This window comes from Plodia interpunctella, chromosome 14 (assembly GCF_027563975.2).
Source record: "Plodia interpunctella isolate USDA-ARS_2022_Savannah chromosome 14, ilPloInte3.2, whole genome shotgun sequence".
NCBI classification, from domain to species: Eukaryota; Metazoa; Arthropoda; class Insecta; order Lepidoptera; family Pyralidae; genus Plodia; species Plodia interpunctella.
Window position 1 is genome coordinate 6,922,304 of NC_071307.1, and position 20,813 is coordinate 6,943,116.

Consider the following 20,813-nt stretch of genomic DNA (forward strand, 5'->3'; position numbering starts at 1 on the left):
ATATCCCCATGCTTTAAAGCTACGACCTTGAACCATATACTAATCATTTTATTGCTCTACTTATTACATTTTTACATATTATTCTTAGTTTAATGATATATATAATTTGTAATCTATATTTATACATATAATGAAACTGTAAGTGGACTATGTTTTTTCGCGCAAAACTTGAAAACTACTGGATGGAATTTGATGCGCTTTTCACAGTTGTATCGCGGATGGTCTAACTTAAAATCTTGTATAGGTTTCATCGCAATATATTGCTTAGAATGCGATATGAGAGGGCGAAGCCGCGGGTATAAGCTAGTAACTAATAATATAACAAAGGAATGTCTCAGCTTCTGTTATCGCCAACAATGATTTGTTGGAGATAGAGCAGATTTTTAGTCACCCCTTCAATTTTTTTACTACTAGGCGAACAGGTATGCGGCTCACTTTATGGTAAGTCCTATGAAGTCTGCAAAACAAGGGGTGTTACACGCGCATTGCCTGCCTTTTGCCATTATCATCATAGTCGTATATTTATGGCAGAGGGTCGTGACCATCTGTAGATGTAGTTCTCTGACTAGAACCGTCCAGGCTTTATGATCTTATTCCTGCTTTTAGATCTAACAACTCGCTGCAAAAATATTAAATGTGTGGACTTATAATTATGTGCTGTGTAGTTATGGCGCTATAATAAATAGTCATGCTACTTATCGTCGCGTCGTTATGTCTCAATGAGATCAATTTATAATACACACGATTGTCGTACTCGGGACAGATGACGATACGAATGCATGAACATTGCGTAGATTGTATGAGTACTTTAATTTACCGCAATGAGAAACCAGCAATGTATGCAGAATCCGCCAATTGGTCTGCGATAATGTGGACACTTAATATAGAGGGACAAAATGATAAGTCCTTTGGGAGTTTGACTTTACAATGTCCTAGTTTATATACTATATCTTACATTCAAATTGGACCACTATGAAATGTAATATTATTCGTTCACCGTGCGAAGGTAAATTTGAAATGGGAAGTGTAAGTAGAAAAATATTTTTCATCCCTCGGGAATGTTTAGGTAAACAGTATTTTTCTTATATTTTTCAGTCTTCGATCCTTATCTCAATATAACTATAATGCTCTACGGACTTCAAATGTTCCCGTATTTTCTGACAATTTTTGTTTTAGTTTTACCGCGTGACACCGGCTTTGCCCCTTTTTTTAGATAGTTTATAGCAATTTTTTCTGCGATGTAAGGTAGCTTCCTTATCCCAAACTCTAACCATGAATGAGAAATGAAATTTCTCATTCATGGTTAGAGTTTGGGAATGTGGAGAGGTTGACGTGCTGTCGACTGTACTAACAAAGTATTATAGCTTACAACAAAAGGTAAGTAAAATTGCATTTCCTTAGACCGGGCACTTAGTTCCACTTAGATTAAAAAGTGATGAATATACTATTTATTCACAAAGTAAGGAGATTTAAGTATTCGTTTTCTAGTTAAAATTATTTGTAACAAATGTATGAGAAATTATTGTAGTTTCTGCCTATTTCCGTATTCCACTTATGTATTCGTATATATACTATGTATTTACTATGTATTTAGTAAGTGCTTCGTATAACCGGCGTACCTACTAATTCCATACTAGCTAAGACGCCTGACAAAATGTTAACCACCAGCAGGCCTACCATCAACTTTTACAGAACGATTCCAATGCAACTCAGTTCAATTTAGGAACCTAAAATGAATCGCATTCATACAAAAAATTAAGTCGATGGTACAAATTTGCGATGCAGTTCAGTTTAGGTCGTAAAGTGGATCGCGTTAAGAGATGATGGTTAAGCCCCCAGTTGTCTAACGTGTCACACTTTTTCAGTCAATATCCAGCGGTCTAGTAGTAGTGGTTCCATTAAAAAAATTGGATATATATAAAAGTGTGAAATCTTGTTACTCCCAACTTTTACGTTTTAATATGGTTTCAGAAGCTTTGTCGGAAAGTTTTTCTTTGACTGACGGTATCGAAGTTTGAAGTTTGTTTTAGCTTTACGAGACCAAAAAAGCCCTTGAACGTGTAAGTACCGCATTTTTTTGCGTTGTTGCAGCAATCAAGGCACTTGAGGAGATTTACTAACTTTGTTTTATGTTTATAAATTAATAAATATATATCTAGCGATATTACTGATGGTATAGATATTTTAACTGCAGATTTTTTGCAACACTAGCAATATATTTCCTTATCTACATAAGTATATATCAACTGAGCTGTATTTATGTAATCCGTTTATGTTTCTATGAATTACATTGAGGTCGTGTATTAAGACTTGTAGACTATAGAAGTAAATACCTACATAAATGGGAGTCTGTAGTTTTATTTCGAGGCTTGTACGTGAGTGGAAATGTTCTACTTCACTTCGAAAGGGGGACGTATTTATTACACAATGTTAAACAAGCAGGACCTTTTTTTGAGCTGGCTATCCACCCTTCAATAACTGGTTTAGCTCGTATAGCTAAAGTATTTTTTTTTTGTTTTTACCTATGTAGAGTGGATGATGATATGAGTGGTCCGCCTAGGGATGTCGACGACGGTGGGAAGAGGAGACGTAAAAGTAGAAATGTGGACCTTGCTATAGCTTAATGGCTGATTAATTCGATTTTCCCTAATCTTCGAAGAAATAACTTTATTTAATTTTCGCTATTTATTTGAAGGGGAATAATCGTCTCTTGCTTTTTATTTCACGTGAAATGACTCGTCATCGTGCCGTGAATAGCACTAATGGAAGGGACTAAGTACTTTTTGCTCAAGTCACAGATTATATAATACTTCTCAGGTTAACAGAATAGGCGGCGATAATGTGCGTCGTTTGGCATTTCGCTATTAGGCCTGTTTTTGCCATCGAAACACCAAATTCTTGGAGCCGGACCCGACCTCAGCTACGCTTTACTGTTATGCTTACAAATTTCCTCGCTCAATCCAAATAAAGTTTCTTCATGTGCGATGATTTCAGGAAAAAATCATTTCATATTTTTATACAAGCCGGGATTAAGTTCCGAGATAAAAGTCCAATTTTACGGCTACGAACAGGAGATAGAAAGTAAGGAGGGACGGGAGTTAAGGGACGAGACAGGTCACTAAAAGACATAACGACGCATTAAATATTTTGTGAAATGAGGCCGATAAATAGAATTTTGAATAAATGACAAATCTATATATATATATAAAAGAACAAGCGATTTTTACTAGTAATCAACGCCCAGCCTAAACCATAGAAGCTATAAACGCGAAATTTGGGCAGTAGCTTTAGGTTATTACGTAGTGCTCAGATAAGAAAGGAATTTTCAAAATTTGACCCTCAAATTGTATGTAAAATAACGAAAATCTTTACTGATCTACTTGAATATTGGCATAAATGCTATGCAATAAAAATAATGAAACCCGTGTTTGAGGATTTCTTAAAATTTGACCTTTAGGGTAGTTAAATGAGGATGAAAAAAAAAACGAATAATCCCATTCAAAACTTCGCTAACTAAAGATATGAGTAGACAGCGTTGTTACTGTTGATTGTTCGAATCCTGAACTTCAATTATTTTGAATTAATGATTGTCTTCAATTATTTTGAATTGATTAACTAGTGTTGTAAATATTTGTGAAAAATAATGTAATAAAGCTAAAAGTTTTTCAAAAATAAAATAAATACGCACGTACGCAAGTACTGAAAGTGGGAACGTGATGCTGCATACGTATTTTTAATAGCGTGCGTGACAAATTATCATGGAAAATCTAGTTAGTGACTAACCAGAAATAGTAAAATTTTCTTTACTTTTATTTTCTGAAGTAAACAAAGAATAAATTGAGACGGAAAATAAAATAAATATATTATTTTCTATTGTTATATATGCATAAGTTTGCATGTCAGTGGTGTGTGAGTGTGTGTGTGTGTGTGTGTGTGTGAGGATGTTTCATTCAATCAAATTCTACTGCGCACGTTTCGATGAAATCAACATGGGTACCTACTTTTCATCCCGAATTTCTCACGTGAGCGAAGTCCCGAGATTAAGATAGTAATCCTTATATATTATAAAACAAAGTCCTCTACCGCGTCTGTCTGTCTGTCTGTTGTCAACTCAAAAACTACTGCACGGATTTTCATGCGGTTTTCACCAATATATAGAGTGATTTCTGAGGGAGGTTTGGGGGTATAATTTATTATGTTTTTACTCCGGTTTTGAAGCCGGGACGGGCCGCTAGTGTATAGATCAAACTCGCTCAGTCATAGATCAGTCAGTCGCTAGTAATATAGATCTGTCAACTTTCGAAAATATTTAAAAATATGCTAACCTTAAGCGGCCGCCTACCTGACGTTGACCCTCCTTGGTAAAGCTATTGTTGCTTATCAGCTGCCTAGCCTATCTGTCCCTTAGTCACCTCGTACGACATCATCATCGTCGTACAGATTAAGCGGCAAATTGTAATAAGTCGTAAAGTGAAAACAATTTGAGTGTTCCCGGGTACGTTCTCTTTGCAGGCGGATAATGTAGAGGCTGTGTCGGGTTTATGCAAAACCAATGTAAGTAAGAAAAATGTATTTATTTGTACTTCGTTATTTCTTCTGCCATACCTGTCATATTTCTCAATCAATCAAATAGGTAGTGCTTCTAACTTTAAATTAAAAAGTAAAATACAAGATTCAAGAACCTAAATATCCGTAAACGTATGTGTTTATAAATAAATCGTATTAGTAGCGTGTAGTCTTGCCCCAGGAGGTCCACTGTTAGGTAATAATAACATTCCCAATGAGAATTGACTAGGCTGGTTGGGCACAGCAAAATTCTTAAAGTTATAAGGCGCTGATCTCTGGCTTCAGTGTAGGTACATAAACACGAGGATGAAAGCATTAAGTCCTATTTTTCTTCTTTATTGTTGATCTGTGGATCAAAGTGACGTTAACGATTCACTATTTCAATGGGAAAATATCAAACGACCAAATCATTCGGAATTTGGCATAACAGGCACGCTGAGAAAATTGATTTATATCTGGGACTATAAAATAAAACTCAAATTCTTCGATAAAATAATATTTCAAATTCTTCGATACTCCTATGCAACTTATAGTTGTTAAGAACGCTCCAAGCTATGAATTAATATAAATGATTTTCCTATCCTTTGACATGACTAAGAAAGAAAAAAGGCACAAAAGTGATTCTTCATTCTCGTAGACCACCTTCCATCATTTGCTTAAATACGCCGTCGGATAATGCTCTCGCATAATTTCCCTTGCACGAGTCGCGAGTTTCAGAAAGCAAACGACACAGACAGACAGAATCACAATGTTACAGATTGTCTAATTAGTTGTCTCCTGATTCCATTTGGAGAATTTACACTTTACATTTTAATCGTTTGAATTAAAATTTATGCTGCCGGAAGTTTGTATGATTATTTTTTGCGAGTCAAGATTATACCCCCAACACATTTTTTATTCATAAATTTGGGTATTACAAAGATTCTTGTCTTTGTCTTGTCCTGTCACTTCGTCATGCATTCCTGTTCATTGCATTAACAAAAAAGGTTGGATATTGTATATAATTTCTTATATTCTGTGCATAAATAGTGCCAACGTAATATATATATATATATATATAATAAGAATATAAGAAATTGATTATATATATATATATATATATTACAATATGTAGTAAAGTATTAGTTTTCGAAGATGTTTTTATACTACTAAGAAGCAAGTTCATCTGATGGTAAGTGGTCACCGCAGCTTAAGAACGCCAGTAACACCACAGGTGTCACACGCACTTAGCCAACGTTGAATGAATCTTTTCACGCCCTTAATACGGAAAAAGAAGAACTCCATTATTTTCGCATTTTCTTTTCTCAATTTCTTTTCTCGATGAAATGTAGTCAAAAATTCCGAAGCATTTCTGCACGTAGGAGCTGAAATAGGTTCTTGTGCGTGAGAACGTTTGTAAATTCGAGGAAACCGTGTTTTACCTTTGCATTTCTTCATCAAACAAGAAACGCATAGGAAATTTTCATGTTTAGTACGTATAAATTGAAATGAAAAGAAAACCCAATATCTGAAATACTGTACTGTAACATCGGAACAAAATTATGTATTTTTAAATATTAAAATTAGTTATTTTTAAAAATACTTTATTATTTTTTATGTAATTTTGTTAATTCAAACATAACATGTTTGAGGTATTGGGAGTCTATTTTATTTAAAGACAAATTGCGCAAAAGTAAAAATAATTTTCGTAACATTTCTATGTTACGAAAATTATTAAAAGAAAAAAATATTTTCACGTAACACTTCAATTTCCACGCTTGTTGGTCCCTGTATGATGTCGAGTGAAATGCCCCAGTATCGATACAATTACGAGAATCGATTTCTCATCTCGCATTCCATGTCTCAGCCGCCCTTGTGGCATGACGAGGATAATTTGATGGTGTATTTCGGGGAAGGGGACGAAAATGAAACATGATGTCCTCACAATCAAAAGGAAACTATTTTGTTTACACTTTCGTTGTAAACAAAATAGTTAATCCATGTAAACTAGTGCGAAAGTGCAATAGTGACAGCTAAATGGTCTGGATAAGAAAAACATCTAAACCAGCCTTTTAAAAAAATATATTTATTGTCACCAGGGGGTCTTGTTGCATTCAACGCGTGATAAAAACAATCACGGTTTTGTAGGAAACCGTTGAGGAATTCCCTCTTTGGGAGGCAATCCTGGACTGCGTCCAAGTAGGGCTTATAATGAATCGTCATGGATAATTAATGATGGTGGAAAATTTCAACTCTGTAGTGTAATCTAAAGTAGGTGAAATTGAACTAAAATTGGATTACAGACAATAGACGACAGGTGAAACTAAATAGAAGCCTAAATGAACTTATCTATCATACATTCATTATGTTAGAATTTGTATCATAAAAGATAAAAAAAGACGATGCAAAATTGGAGCAGAAAAATTAATTACCTCCTAATCTAAGCTGCCTTAATATCATTAGGGAAGTTTGATAAGAAAAACACGAGAAAATAAAATAGTATAAAACAAGCAAAAAGTTGGATAAGTCATTAGTACGCAATTTTAGCGTACATCTACTGATGCGGGTGGTCATTACGTGGAAAGAAACATACACAACTTTCTTGGTACTATACATACATAACATATACATATACTAATTGCCTTCTCTATTTCACACACATGTTGTTAATAATCAACCTGTGTTTTCAATAACCTCAGGTTTTCCTTCACCGGAAGCAAGTGGTGGTCAATTAAAACTACTATTACATGAGTCAGATTGGTGTACAAACTCATGTGGCACGAATAGGATTCGAAACTGGGACATTTCAATCCACAGGCGACTTAACCTTAACCTTACATCAGCACCGCTTCAAAGCGTATTTATAAGAGTAACACGTGTTTATAGGACAAGTCACGAATGATTTGTCCTATAAAAACGTGTTACTCGTTACTATTCAGTACTTACTATTCAGTAAGGACCTAAATAACTATTAGGACTCTCATAACTTTATTCTGTTGTTTCACAAACTCTCTGATTAGAACAACCGCAATCTCAGTGAATATATAGTCAGAGTTTATATCTTGTTCTCTCTGTACATAATACAATAACATTGTTTACATTGTCTGTAAATATTCGATTATTGTTGACGTCGCGTCGCTGCCAGAAATCTTGATTGGTATTGATATTGCAAAGTTTTTGGTATTAGGTACCTAATGCAATTCAATAAACGAAGTTAGTAACGGGAGTTTTAACCTTTGGGATAACCTTGTGGTTAACCCTATATAATCACTAATCGTAATTTATGTTCTGGTTTATTGAAAGTGTGTCTATATTGCACCAATTGAAAAGAAATTTAACAGATAAAATAAGTTAATGTTCTAAATTCTATCCGCCTTATTAATAAACATTTAATTCTTTGATTGGGCTTGGAGTAGTACATCTTTGTTTTGTCCCTCTCTCTCTTTTCAGCATTTGACATAGAAAGAACGAGACAATACAAAGAATAACTATTCCGAGGCTAATCAGAGAATAACGTTTTTATTAATAAGGGAGTGAATGTTCTGCTTATTATACATTGATCTAAGACAATACTTGCTATGTAGGTAGGTGCCTATTTTTCTTTCGTTCCGAGTTAATTTATTAATTGCTAACACTAGTTTCAGATTTCTGGTTCATCTGACATAACTTTTACCACTACATACCACATCTAGTGGCTAGTAACATATTATTAGTGAACTTAAACTGTTATCCTGTATGTAGATTTCCTCTTTAGAATAGAAATAAGTTTATTCAAAAAACTACAGACACACACATAATAACCAAAACAAAATTAAGATAAAAAAAAAACAAAACGTGGGTAAGTACAAAAAGTGATTATGGGTGTGTGTGCTAAGGTAATCTAAACAGGCCACAACTCAGTGATGTTATTACACTAGGAGAAATACACTGATTTTCAGTTGGAGCCTTTACTACTAATTAGGTGGTGGTGCGAAACATGGGTGCAGTAATATAGTGCTTAAAATATGTACCTAGTGAAATATATACTGGGATACTACGATACACTACGATACGATACGATACTAGATAGGTAGATAATTAAATAAATAAACTGTTTATTTGATTTTACAAACGCTAATACTATATATACAGCTAAAGTAATAGATACAGTAATGGTCCGTTAATTAAGGATTTAGAGACAACGACAGATACCGGCGACTTATTGGATTATTCCGTTTTTGGATATTTAATAAATGAGATTTTAATTGTTGCTTGAATGAATTTATTGTGGCACAGAGTCTTAATTGGCTTTGGTATATCATTCCAACATTTTGTCGCCTGGAAACGAAAGCTGCCTATAAAAGTCACAGTTTTGTGTGGAGGCACTGACTATTCGACCCAGGTTCGAATCCTTTTCATCATAAGCCGAAGACTGTCTTTAACCATTTGACCACCACCTCTTCCGATTTATAGATTAGTCATATTCATATAAATAATGTGTCTTACATTCATGTTAAAGGGCGAAGTGATATGCATTTAACTTTTCATTATAAAATCGATCCGAAGTGAGACGCAGCGAACCAATCACATTGCGGTGTGGTTGTCGTTGTGTCACAATGGCAAACTGTGATTGGTTAGCTGCGTCTCACTGCAAAACGACTCGATGGTGACCGTGGAATTAGTAGGTACTCCGTACAACAGTACCTACCATGTACCTATTAATACCATGATGGTGACATGTAAATAGAAAAGTCGCACTACGCACACAGGTGTAGATGTTCCCAAACGCATTAATTTAACCTAATATAAATTTCAATAAATATTTCTTACTTTCCTAATCTGTCCCAAATCAGTACATTATTTATAGCTGGATACAAGTTGGAATCCCTTCTTGATAAAATATTAATTTCAAAGGAAGTTGGATCAACTCGCAATAATTGATATAAATCTGGAGTTAGCGACTTATTTGGTGCCTGCGCCCATTGTTTCGAATGAATAGCTTTATAAGATTATGATCTTTCGACCATAGATAGTAAAGGTAATTAAGTTTGGTTCTTCAGTTAATATATCTGTGTCGGCAAAGCTTTACTTTCAAATACTCTAACAGTGAATATAATAAATCAGATATTTTTCTGCCTACGTAAGTAATATTGTAACAAAAAAGCGGAAAATAAACAAATGCACATTTCCGTTTCGTCGAAAACAAAAGTTCCGAAAATGTTCTTCCTTAAAAGGTTTCCTTATGACTGATGTAAGGACAATAATGTTTGCCAAAGGATATTGTAATCCTGTATGAGTCAGTATGGTCTTTGCATATTGATGTGCGGTGGATGCGTGTAAGCCCATCCGATCTAAAGTGCAATTCGTGAGGGTGATATAGAGTTATAAATAAATAGACATAACTTTTTGTATTTTCAACGTGATGTAGTTCGAAATTTACTAATCCTTGTATTTAGTATTTGACCTGTTTTTATTTGACCACTGTGTCGGCGTGATTAATGTGTATATCCATACCAAATTACATCATTCTAGTACTAATAGTTTTTGAGCTAGACCGCAGACGTACGCATGTACGGATTTTTGGCAACCGCCTACATTTTCGTCTTTCCAGGCTATCTGACAATTGGAGTTAAATAGACTAGTGTAAGCTAGTCTATCACGGAGAATCGAGACACAATAGATAAACAATTGTTTCCCCGACCAATTCGTAAAGTAGACATCAAACCATGGTTTCCATATCTGTAGAGAGGAATTTGAACGTTCAAATTCCTCTCTACAGATATGGAAACCCTACCAAGATTAAATAATAATTAATTTTACTTTACTAATTCGCCGAATATTTATATTATCTTTAAATTATTGCAGCAGGAAGTTCCTGCGAGTAATCTATGATTTTTGCGTGTCTATATGCTCTTTAAGTCGTGGTTACAAGAATTTTCGAGTCAATATTTACAAAATACGCCATTTTTTATATCTCTAAATCTCGTGAATCAACAGCCTAAAAGTCGAGCATACACCGTAATAGTAATTATTAAAATAAATACGGATCTGTGAGACTTGTAAACTCTATGACACATGTTAACCCGAAGAGCAAGCGTCAAGCGTGAATCGTGAGAACACAAACTTAAATCTGTTATATAAAGTTAAACAGCATTTTGTGTCCATCATTGCGAATTCAGTTCGACTGTGTACTTGTTGTCTTGAAACATTTTAACACAGGTAAGAATTTTTATTATTTATTAATGTTTTTCGAGTGGGTTATAACATTCTGTAGCGTCACAGCCCGTTATGCAACCGGGGACACTCGAGAAAGGGAGAGAAAGGGAATCAGGAATCCTAGTTGATCAGTTAGTGTGTGAAATAGACAAGGCAATAGAAAAATATTGTGAAGAAAGTCATTATTCATTTCAGTCTTAAATTTGATGTGAAAATTGTGAAATGTTTTTGATCTTTTTATCTGGACTTATATAATTACTGCCAGTGGTAGCCTATGTTTGATCGCGGGTAACTAAATATGTTTATTCCAAATTTTATCAAAATTGACTTTTAGACCGACGGCTAACGCGGCTAAATCTGTAGTCTGGAGTTAGTGTTAGCGTAACAGACAGACAGACTTTCGCATTTATAGTATTAGTATTGAAGTAGAGTTTATACCAATATTAGCAGCAGTTTATATATCAAATATAATGCATGTCCTCTTCATTTTTAGCCACAAAATGACACCGACAGGTCTTTTCGTCGTACTATTAGCTGTAGCGCCGTGTTTTTCTCAACGACCTTTTTACGCTGGATCAAGACCTATAGGGTATCCACAAGTCATCAGGAAATACAGACAAAGCGAAGCATTCGTGCCTCCAGAATTGAAAGGGGACGTGAACTACGCTGTGAGGGTTGGAAATATGCCAGTGGACAAGCAGCCTTTTTGGTATTTAAACCAAAAACAATATAAAGAACTGAGGAACAAGCCAAAGAGTTATCCATTGAGGCCTAGTGTATTCAACGAGAACAATTTGTAGGAACAGTCACTAAAGAAAATTGTGAAATTAATTTGTTTTATAGTAGTTTAAATAGTTTTATCCTCATTATTTATCTTCTGTATTTTACTATACCTATTGTATTTTTGTTTATTGTGCTACATACCAAGTTAAAACATTTATTTTATTATTTTTATTTTTATTTTATTTATTTGTAAGTGAGTCATACATTCACGGCACGTCCATAATGGTACTGAAATTACAGTTAGTCATTTATATTTATTGTTGTTTTACGCTAAATTAAAATAAATGCCTGTTTCTTATGTTATTTTAGTTATAATTTACACTTTAAACACCATCAGACCTATGTTTACATAGTTAATAACAAATGCGAACACATTGGTAGTTTTGCTCAAACTGTACGCAACCAAGATTTTATTTTTCGCTAAGATATAAAAGAAATTTATAGAAACGTGATAGTGGCGCTAGTGTGCAGCTGCTAAAACACATTAATTGTGAAATTTTGTTATTCGTTCGCTCCCAGATTAGCTTGGAAGCACATTAAATATAATCAAATTTGGTATAGTTATTATAAAAAATACAGAATAATAGTAGATAAGCAACCGTGAAGCAATAATTTTAAAGAAATAAATTGTAAATTTGTAATTTCCGTCATTAGGTATTCAGTCGTTCGAGGGTTTAGGTTAATTCTAGTTTTTTAAACACAACAGGTAAAATTTTTGTGTATTTTTTTTTGTTCATTATTCACACAAATTAATAAATATACTAGGACAAATCACACAGATTGAGCTAGCCCCAAAGTAAGTTCGAGACTTGTTTTATGGGATACTATATTTTATAACAAATACATATATAAACATCCAAGACCCGGACCAATCAGAAAAAGATCATTTTCCATCATGACCCGACCTGGGATCGAAAGCGGGACGTTTCGGTTCAGAAGCAAGTACTTTACCACTGCCCCATCGGGGTCGTGGCATGAAAATCCAATCATAAGTGCAATTTATGTATGAACTAATGACATTTTTAATTAGTAAAATTATTATTTTTATTTAAAAGAAACACTATAATTATTTTTATTTAAAAGAATATGTCATTTTTTTCTTTATAGAATATGATAACAAATGCAATGCTGGTGTTATGGCTGGCCGCCACCGTGCCATGTTTTTCTCAAATATCTTCTTACGCGGGACTGCCACCAGGACCTGCCGGATTTTTGGAAAAGGACCGTTCAGTACCACCACTGGTTGAAATTTCACCGCAATCTTTTAACGAACTAACAAAACAACAGTACGAAGAACTAAGAGATCAACTAAAATCCCCGGAACAGACACCAAGCAGCTACAGTGATTTATACAGGATGTTTACCAAAGTTGAGCCTCTTCAAAGCACATTATATGAATTATACAAAAATTTAAAGAAATATTTTGTTAAATAAGAACATATTTTGTGGGAGAGCAAAAACATATTTGTCAGTTTTTGCTATAGATATTTTTGGATACCTAACCATATCTACCTACTAATAAAAATCACTCGAAATTGTATGTATAAGAAAAACCAAAAATATAAAATGTATTTTTTTAATTTACAGTTTTATAAGTGTATCTTACAAATGTATAGATAGCCAATGTACTGCATAAACCCATAGAATTTGTTTCACTTTGTTCTATAAATACATACTTAGGTACATAGATATTTGAGATAGGGCCATTATTCTTTTAGTTAGTTTTTAGGGTTCAGGTACCCATAGGGTAAAGGGAAATCCTCCGTTATCTGCCGCTCCGCCAGAAGACTAGAAGCGTGACGTCTAGAATCTTTGAGGTATCTACCATAAATAGATACATTTTCACAGATTGTGTTGTATTGTCGATATAACAACAAACAGCAACACTAAAATGTTTTAATTAATTGAATTTTTCCAAAAGTTTTACACTGATTGAATTTATTTTAATTACCTACTAACTAAATTTAAAATTCCGTCCAATAATCTGATCACACACACAATAGCGTTATATTTTAATAACACTAATTTAAACTTACCTAACCTAAATTAAAATTCCGTCCAATAACGTGTGTAATCACTAGCGTTATAGCGTTATTTTAAAAGTTAAACACAACTTACCTAATCTAAATTTATCTAAAGTTGCCTAAATTTCAGGATGCGTTGAACTGTAAATACGAATATATCTAGTATACCCTACTGGATCTAGTAGCTACATTCGTGTCAATTCACGGTATTGCTAATTACGTTCATCGTAGCGTACGTCTATGATAACGTTTGATTAATATTTACCAAACGTTGTTATCTTGAAATCTGTGTTACGTAATTAATTTATGGAACAACTAGGTTACAGCTAAGTTTTAATGTTATTTTAAGGAACGCCCTGCATGAGTTCGCCGTGGAATTGTCGTGGAAACATATTGTATCATAACCGCATCTAAATAACACGTATAATGCACATGAACATTCAATTTTACGGTCATTACTTTCAAAAATACTTAATTAGCTGTGTTGATTGTGTCGACACGTTTGCTTTCAATTTGTGTGATAGTTTATAAGCGTTATAACAATAAATCGAATCGCCATTGTTACTTGCCAATCAACATTAATACATTTATTATACAAAGAACACACGTTGAAAACAAATGGCAAATATACAATGACGGATCTCTTCCAGAAATCCAGGAGATTATTGGAATCGTTGTCCAAATATCCCCTAAGCATACACAGAAAAAGATTTATAGATTTGTTTGAAGGTTTGCTTGTGAAATTTCCTTGATTATGGTTAGCTAAATTCATAATAAATAACCAATATTTGAATTTTTTACTACATAAGTAGGCCTAAAATAGGATTTTGTATAATAAATTATATAAATAAAATTTTGAAGAGGATTTTGTAAAAAAATATTCTTATAAGTATAGGACTTTATGGAAAAATTTAAAAATAATTAAGCTACAAGGATTTCTGTAACAAACGTCGAAAAGAGAAATAAAACAAATTGACAAAGATTGAACTTTAGAGAAGGAATATAAATCAATCAATCAACCATCAAAATCGTATCAAGATCGAATGTTATGATTGACAGATCAGATTGCACGACGCATCGCCCTGACAGTTTGAATGATGTACGATTTGTTTATCTTGCCAACCCTAGCATATACATATTTAAAAAATAGGAACAAATTGATACTGACAAATTAGCATTTAGCAGGTTTCGGAGTGTTTCTCAGCAGCTACGAGCGTTCATAATCATAATTATAATATTTTAAATGTGAATGACGTGAATTTTGACGTGAAGTTCAATTGTATGTCAAGTTACCCAACATAGAAAGCTATGCAATAGAAATAGAAGCTATTTTTTAATGAATTTAGGTTTGTTGATGTGGTGTTAACGGCATTTGCTTGCTATAAATTGTTGACTTCAGTTACAACTTATAGATATCTACGAGTTACAATTCCAATCCATTTGAACAAATTGATGTGAAAGAACGGTTTATGGGTAAGAGCGCCGTAAAGGGATCATAACGACCCGGGAGAAATAAAAATTATTAAGTCGAAGTAAAACCTGCTTTATTGACATTTATAGCAACCTTTTATGAAAAAGTCGTAACTGACCCTTAAATATTATAAAGATACCTGGAAATTGTTACTACGGAAGTTAAATTTTCAACTCGTTTGAAATAATGCAATATTTCTTAATATAAGTCCGCATAAATATAATATAAGAAAAATTCTAAATATAATATAAGAAGTTCATTTTTAAATCCCGACAACAAAAGGAAGGGAGTTAATAAGTTTATGGTGTCTATGTATCTGTATGTTTGTCCGAAGCATCGTAGCAGCTAAACGGTGGATCCGATTTTGATTTAGTTTTTTATTAGAATTCCTAGCCAGACCTATTCTGTAAATAAATCTGTAACGTCATTGCATAGCGTATATTTACGTACCTACTCCGACATGTAAACGATGCGTTTCTGTATAGCTTACGGCTTAACCAGTTTTCCTTGTATCGTCACACTGTTACTAGTATATCACGATATTTGTGAACATATGTTTAATAAGTGACCTTCCAATTGTCTCTGAACACTAACCCAATACATCACAGGTACAAGGATACTCAACAGATCAAGTACATTATGTAAGAGTTCGAAATGAGCGGTGGTAATAAATATCCTGCTCATTTCTTTGCTCGGACATTGGTAGTTAGTAAATCTTAGGACAATCTTACCGTAGTACCGTGGTCCTGGCTTCGCTCAGGTAAAACCATAATAAATTATACACCTAAATCTCCCTCTTGAACCACTCCACCATAATATAATTATATTATCTCATTATATTATGTTTCATAATATTCTTCTCATTTTTTTATATACCAAAACAAAAAAGGTATTGGTTTGTTTGAAAAATTTTATTTGTTTTAATAAAATATGCAGCCAAATAATTCTTTGGTGTTACATTTTTTATTACAAAGTGCGTTGTTAATCACTACATTTAAATAATTGTCAGTCTTTCCATTTATATCGATAGATAGATCAAAAATTACGTTTAGGTAATAATTGACACAGCAGTAGATACGATTTACTGATCGAATATTTTAAAAATTATTATGTTGTGACATTTTAATAAATGTTAGGTAAAAAAAAGCTTAATCGAAATCGTGACACTAAATCCTATTTGTTATATCAACTTCTTAGAAAAAAAAGTTTCTTATTGTCTAATCTATTTTCGAAACTGGTTATGAATACGTGAGCAATATTTGAAATAAGTTTTTTTTTTTACAGAAATTACCTTTTTTACAAGCTTTTATTGATGTCAGGTTACATTCAACCCGTAACAAAACAATCATTGAGGAGTTCTTTCATTGGGAGCCGATAGTCGGTTCATCTTCTGATCAAGCTTATCATATTAATACGTTATCATGGGAACTGAAGCGACGTAAACAAAAATCAACTCTGTAGGGATACAGAAGTTGGTGAAACTAAATAAAAGCTTATAAAATGAATGAGATGCTTGACTTAGGTATGTCTTCTTCGTTAAATGAGAATCTCAGGCTATTGCGGCAATAGTGAAGAAAAAGAGCCGCTCTGTCTATTTGGGAAATTCTGCCTAGGTGGAGGGATAACGTCTATAAAGGTGTTGGGTTTAGGCTGGTAGGTCTGTGGGTTCTTCCTCTGCTCTTCTAAGGCTAACCAGTTGATCAGCCAGAAGGGTTGCTTATCAAGAGGCAACTTCTTCAACCGGTTAACTAACTCCCGATCACCGTTGGCTTCTAATGGCAGTCTTTCAGTCGTTGTTGAGACGTCGTCTTCTCCGAATCTGGAATTTAATTAAGTCATATGTAAATATTCGTTGAATTTGCTTTAGGTATTTTCATTTAAAATGCTGTGCAGCATGGCAAGAAACCGCATTGAATCGAGAGTTATGAGAAGAGGAAGCCTTCGCTCAGCAGTGGGACAGAAACAGGCTAAAAAAAGATTCCCAAGATTATTTATTATAACACCCAAAATATTTATTGGTTTACGAAATTCTTTTTCTTATCTCCATTATTGAAGGGGAAGCATAATTTTGAAAGCCCTAAAGAACATTTGGTGTTAAAGAATTTTAAATATCAAATATTGTACTTTCCTTTATATCAATATAATTTACTGACTTTCGCCCGCTTGAGTCTCGCTCATTGATGACCCTATTAAAATTCGATAATTAAGATTGTATGTCATCCAGGCAAACGAGCGGTACGAGTCTTTTTTTTCACTTATGTATTGATTCCAAAAAAAAAACCAGTGTGACTACAAAACCGTTATATAAACGTCATTTATGAAACAAATGACAATCCGACCGCGTAAGTATAGTCGCAAGAGCGCGGCGGGATTTTAGGCAGGCCCGGATTCTATGAGAATTATGTTTTTCAATGGTTTAATGCCTCGGTCACAGAGTTGAGTTTCTCGGTCATAATGCAAAAACAATTGTTATTTGTCAGTAGACCATGCAACGGGTTGAAGCGGTATAAACATCAACTGACAAATTATTTATTTACCTTTTGTATCTTAGTAATAGTATTAAAATTCAGAAGTCAGAGTCTTTTGCCAGTCAATAAAGAGAAGGTGCCGAGAGAAAAGTTTTTTTTTCCTGCATCCTGCATCCAAAATTGGATATAAATAAGGGCCGATGATGATGATGATGATTCTGGTTGATCCAACCCTGTGTAGGCTAAATTGCAATATAGATTAAATATAATTAGGTACCTGTTTCCCAATCCATCAGCCGTTGTGGTCGTGGTGGTAGGGTCCAACTGAGGGTATCCTATAGGATTACGTCCTGCGTATGGCGATCTCTGTGCTATGCTGCATAATACCAGGGTTGATAGGATGAAAATAACTCTTGCACTCATTTTGTTATCTGTAAACAAATATTGAAAGATTACTTGGTTGTTTTAGTACTAGGTATGTTTAATACAAACGTATTAAGTACCTATAAAGTACGTCAAATTTTAACCAGCTCGCCGCCGCAAAATGGCGCGTTTCGCGTTTTTCTGCGCACGTTAGAGTTGACGGTGCAACACACCTTAAGCTGGCAACTTTCATTTTGACTATATGAATTGTATAAATTAACTCATAGATCAACAAAAAAGAAAAAATAGTAATTAACCTTAATATGACAAATATTGACAACATCGGAAGAATAGCTTGTAAATTGCATTTGTAAATAGAAAGAGTTTAAATTTTAACATAAATAGGTATATAAATAATACTAAGCACCTCATCAACAAAGATTAATGCTACAAGTACAGTCGACAGCACATCAACCTACCCAAGTTAATTGCAAATTGGCCTTTATTACCGTGGCTCCTTGCTGGTTAACTTGACATGCGTTGTCTGTATGTAGATTACAAGCGACCTTATAATAATGATAATAGATAACTTAACCCGGTAGAAGCTTTATCTTGTTTTTATTATTTTCTTAGCACATCTTTTATGCTACCATGTTACCGGAATAACATTAATAACTATGCCTACCATAAAGAAAAAAGAAAGCAGGTAGACATCGAACTCATAAGAAATTAATATTGATCAAATATCAATGTACAATTTACTAGCAGCCCGTCCCTGCTTTGCCCGGGTAAAACTTTAATAAATACACCTCAACTTTCCTCTCGAATCACTTCGGTATCACGAATGCTTAATATATAGGGAATGACAGACAGCGGGAAGCGACTTTGTTTTATTCTTGATGATAATACATCCCAAACTTGGCTTGGTATGGTTACTTCAATAACTTTTCTTTTGATGTCTATGAAAATAGATAGATTTCCTCATAACAAAAATGTATAGAATGTATGTAAATATGAAACTAAATGATAATGTAAATACTTAGCTAGTGTAATAACTACTTATGCATTTTTATCTGACCAATTTAGGTAATCAATAGAAAATAATGACGTACCTACCTTAACACCTTGACTACCGCAAAACACACTTACTTCTAACCACGAAGTTAATGATCTTTTAACGACTCACTTATAACAGAATCAATTACTGTTATACTATTTTTATCTTAATACACGTCCTAGTTATATGCCAGTTCATGATAAACTAAAGAATCAAGACCGTTGCATTAATATAACAACAAATCAGGCGTCATAAATAAATTGAAGAGGGACAGCATTATATAAGGAAAAGGGATAGATATGTCGACAGAATTACGTAGAAAGCGAGTCGGGGAGTGTCTGTGAGTCATGTAGGTTTACGTTGTGGATTCTCAGGTCTGGTAGTAGGGTTTTCCCAACAGATGTCTTTTCTTTTTATAACTAAACAACACATTTTTCTGCTAAATTTATCATAGTGCAATATCAATATGTAAATAATAATATGAGGAAATAATTATAAGCTTTTAAAAGTGAAAACATTCATGAATACATTTTAAAAACAGTGAGACGATTTCGGTAAAATTTGGCATGTATATTATATGTAATTGACGAAAGTACAAAATATGTTAGAGAGTTTTCGTTTGACAAAGAATGACATTATTTATGGGAAATTTGATACGAGAAAATTTATTCGTAGGCGACATACCCAATCGCTCATTTTTTCTAAGACTACTTCTGGACTTTGTTAAACTTGACCCTTGGCTAATTCAGTCTGTTTTGATTTATTAAAACGGGAACTGAACACTTCTTTCTCATAATTAAATTTGCATACCCATGGACGGTAAAACATGTAGGACTAAGCTTTTCTTTTAACAACACTTTGTAAAATAATATAAACTCATGTTTTTGCAAATAAATAATCTTTGTCTTTGTCTTAGTCACACAATTTATTCTTTCGAGCATTGATAACATCATGTCATGGGACAAATTCAAATTCAAATCATTTATTCAGAAATTAGACCTTCACAGGCACTTTTTCTCGTCAATTTTTATATTTATAGTTATTTCTCACAAGCTACAAACTACTGGCATTTCGGAACGACCACTGCTGAGAAGAAATGCCGAAAGAAACTCATTTGAACAGTGTTGGTCCCTATCATGCCAGATCGGTTTATCATTATTGTTTCTTATAATGTTTTTTTTCTAATAATATATAAAAGTACATAATGTACATAGTCAAAAGGTATATCAAAACAGGTTATGATTGTCATCCGAGTGCTGGTTATAATATACTCGTATATATATCGATGTGAAACACAATTAACTTACATAAAAATATATGAGAAACGAGATGACCAGTTCCCTCTGGCAGCACCCGTTCACGAGTTGACGCATGGGACAGCCATCGCGTAGCTCAACCATAATAGAGGGAACCTCACGACTTGGCCCACGAAATAAACCAGACAATACAAACCAGGAGTTTAAGATGATTAAGTTGGTAGTTAGCATCAAAAATCAAAATTCCCATATTTCAATATGGGAATTTTGATAAATCGTTTCTGGAAATCTTCCTTTCTGAGGAAGGCCGCAGGCGTAAGGTTCTTTTATTTGTGTCTGTTTCTCGAAATGAACTAAACTTATCTTTTGTGGTTTAATCGGTCTTCGTATTTTTTGGAACAGTACTTTTTCTTATTTGCTGTCGTACTTATAACTATTTTGACGAATATTTATTTAGTTGCAAAAATGCAATGCAGTAAAAAATTTAATAAAAATCGTGTTCATAATACATAGTTCCACATTCTTCGTCGTCATATTTTAAGACTTTCTCAAAATTGTTTTCGTCATTTGATTATGTATGCATATCAATTAGTATAATATACCTAAGTAGGTATGTATGTACCTACCTTAAGTATCTAAGTAATATTTATG

The 20,813-nt window shown here is 33.6% G+C and overlaps 1 protein-coding gene and 1 long non-coding RNA gene across 3 annotated transcripts; one reads left to right on the forward strand and one right to left on the reverse strand.

The window, feature by feature from the left end:
• The first annotated feature begins 11,544 nt into the window (after positions 1 to 11,544).
• LOC135309849 (uncharacterized) lies at positions 11,545 to 13,103 on the forward strand. The gene is made up of 2 exons (XR_010370077.1): positions 11,545 to 12,229; positions 12,631 to 13,103. It is a non-coding gene; the product is annotated as an uncharacterized LOC135309849 (long non-coding RNA).
• Positions 13,104 to 15,074: 1,971 nt separating this feature from the next.
• On the reverse strand, positions 15,075 to 19,132 carry LOC128675468 (uncharacterized). Of its 2 annotated transcripts, none has more exons than XM_053754895.2 (3): positions 18,966 to 19,132; positions 17,764 to 17,917; positions 15,075 to 16,837 (listed from the first exon to the last, which is right to left on the reverse strand). In XM_053754895.2, the coding sequence occupies exons 2-3, from the start codon at positions 17,907 to 17,909 to the stop codon at positions 16,573 to 16,575; spliced, it is 411 nt and encodes a 136-aa protein (XP_053610870.1). In that variant the 5' UTR covers positions 17,910 to 17,917; positions 18,966 to 19,132; the 3' UTR covers positions 15,075 to 16,572. The 2 variants fall into 2 exon arrangements, with proteins under 2 accessions (XP_053610870.1, XP_053610871.1); XM_053754896.2 differs by having other exon boundaries at positions 18,962 to 19,132.
• Between the last annotated feature and the right edge of the window lie 1,681 nt (positions 19,133 to 20,813).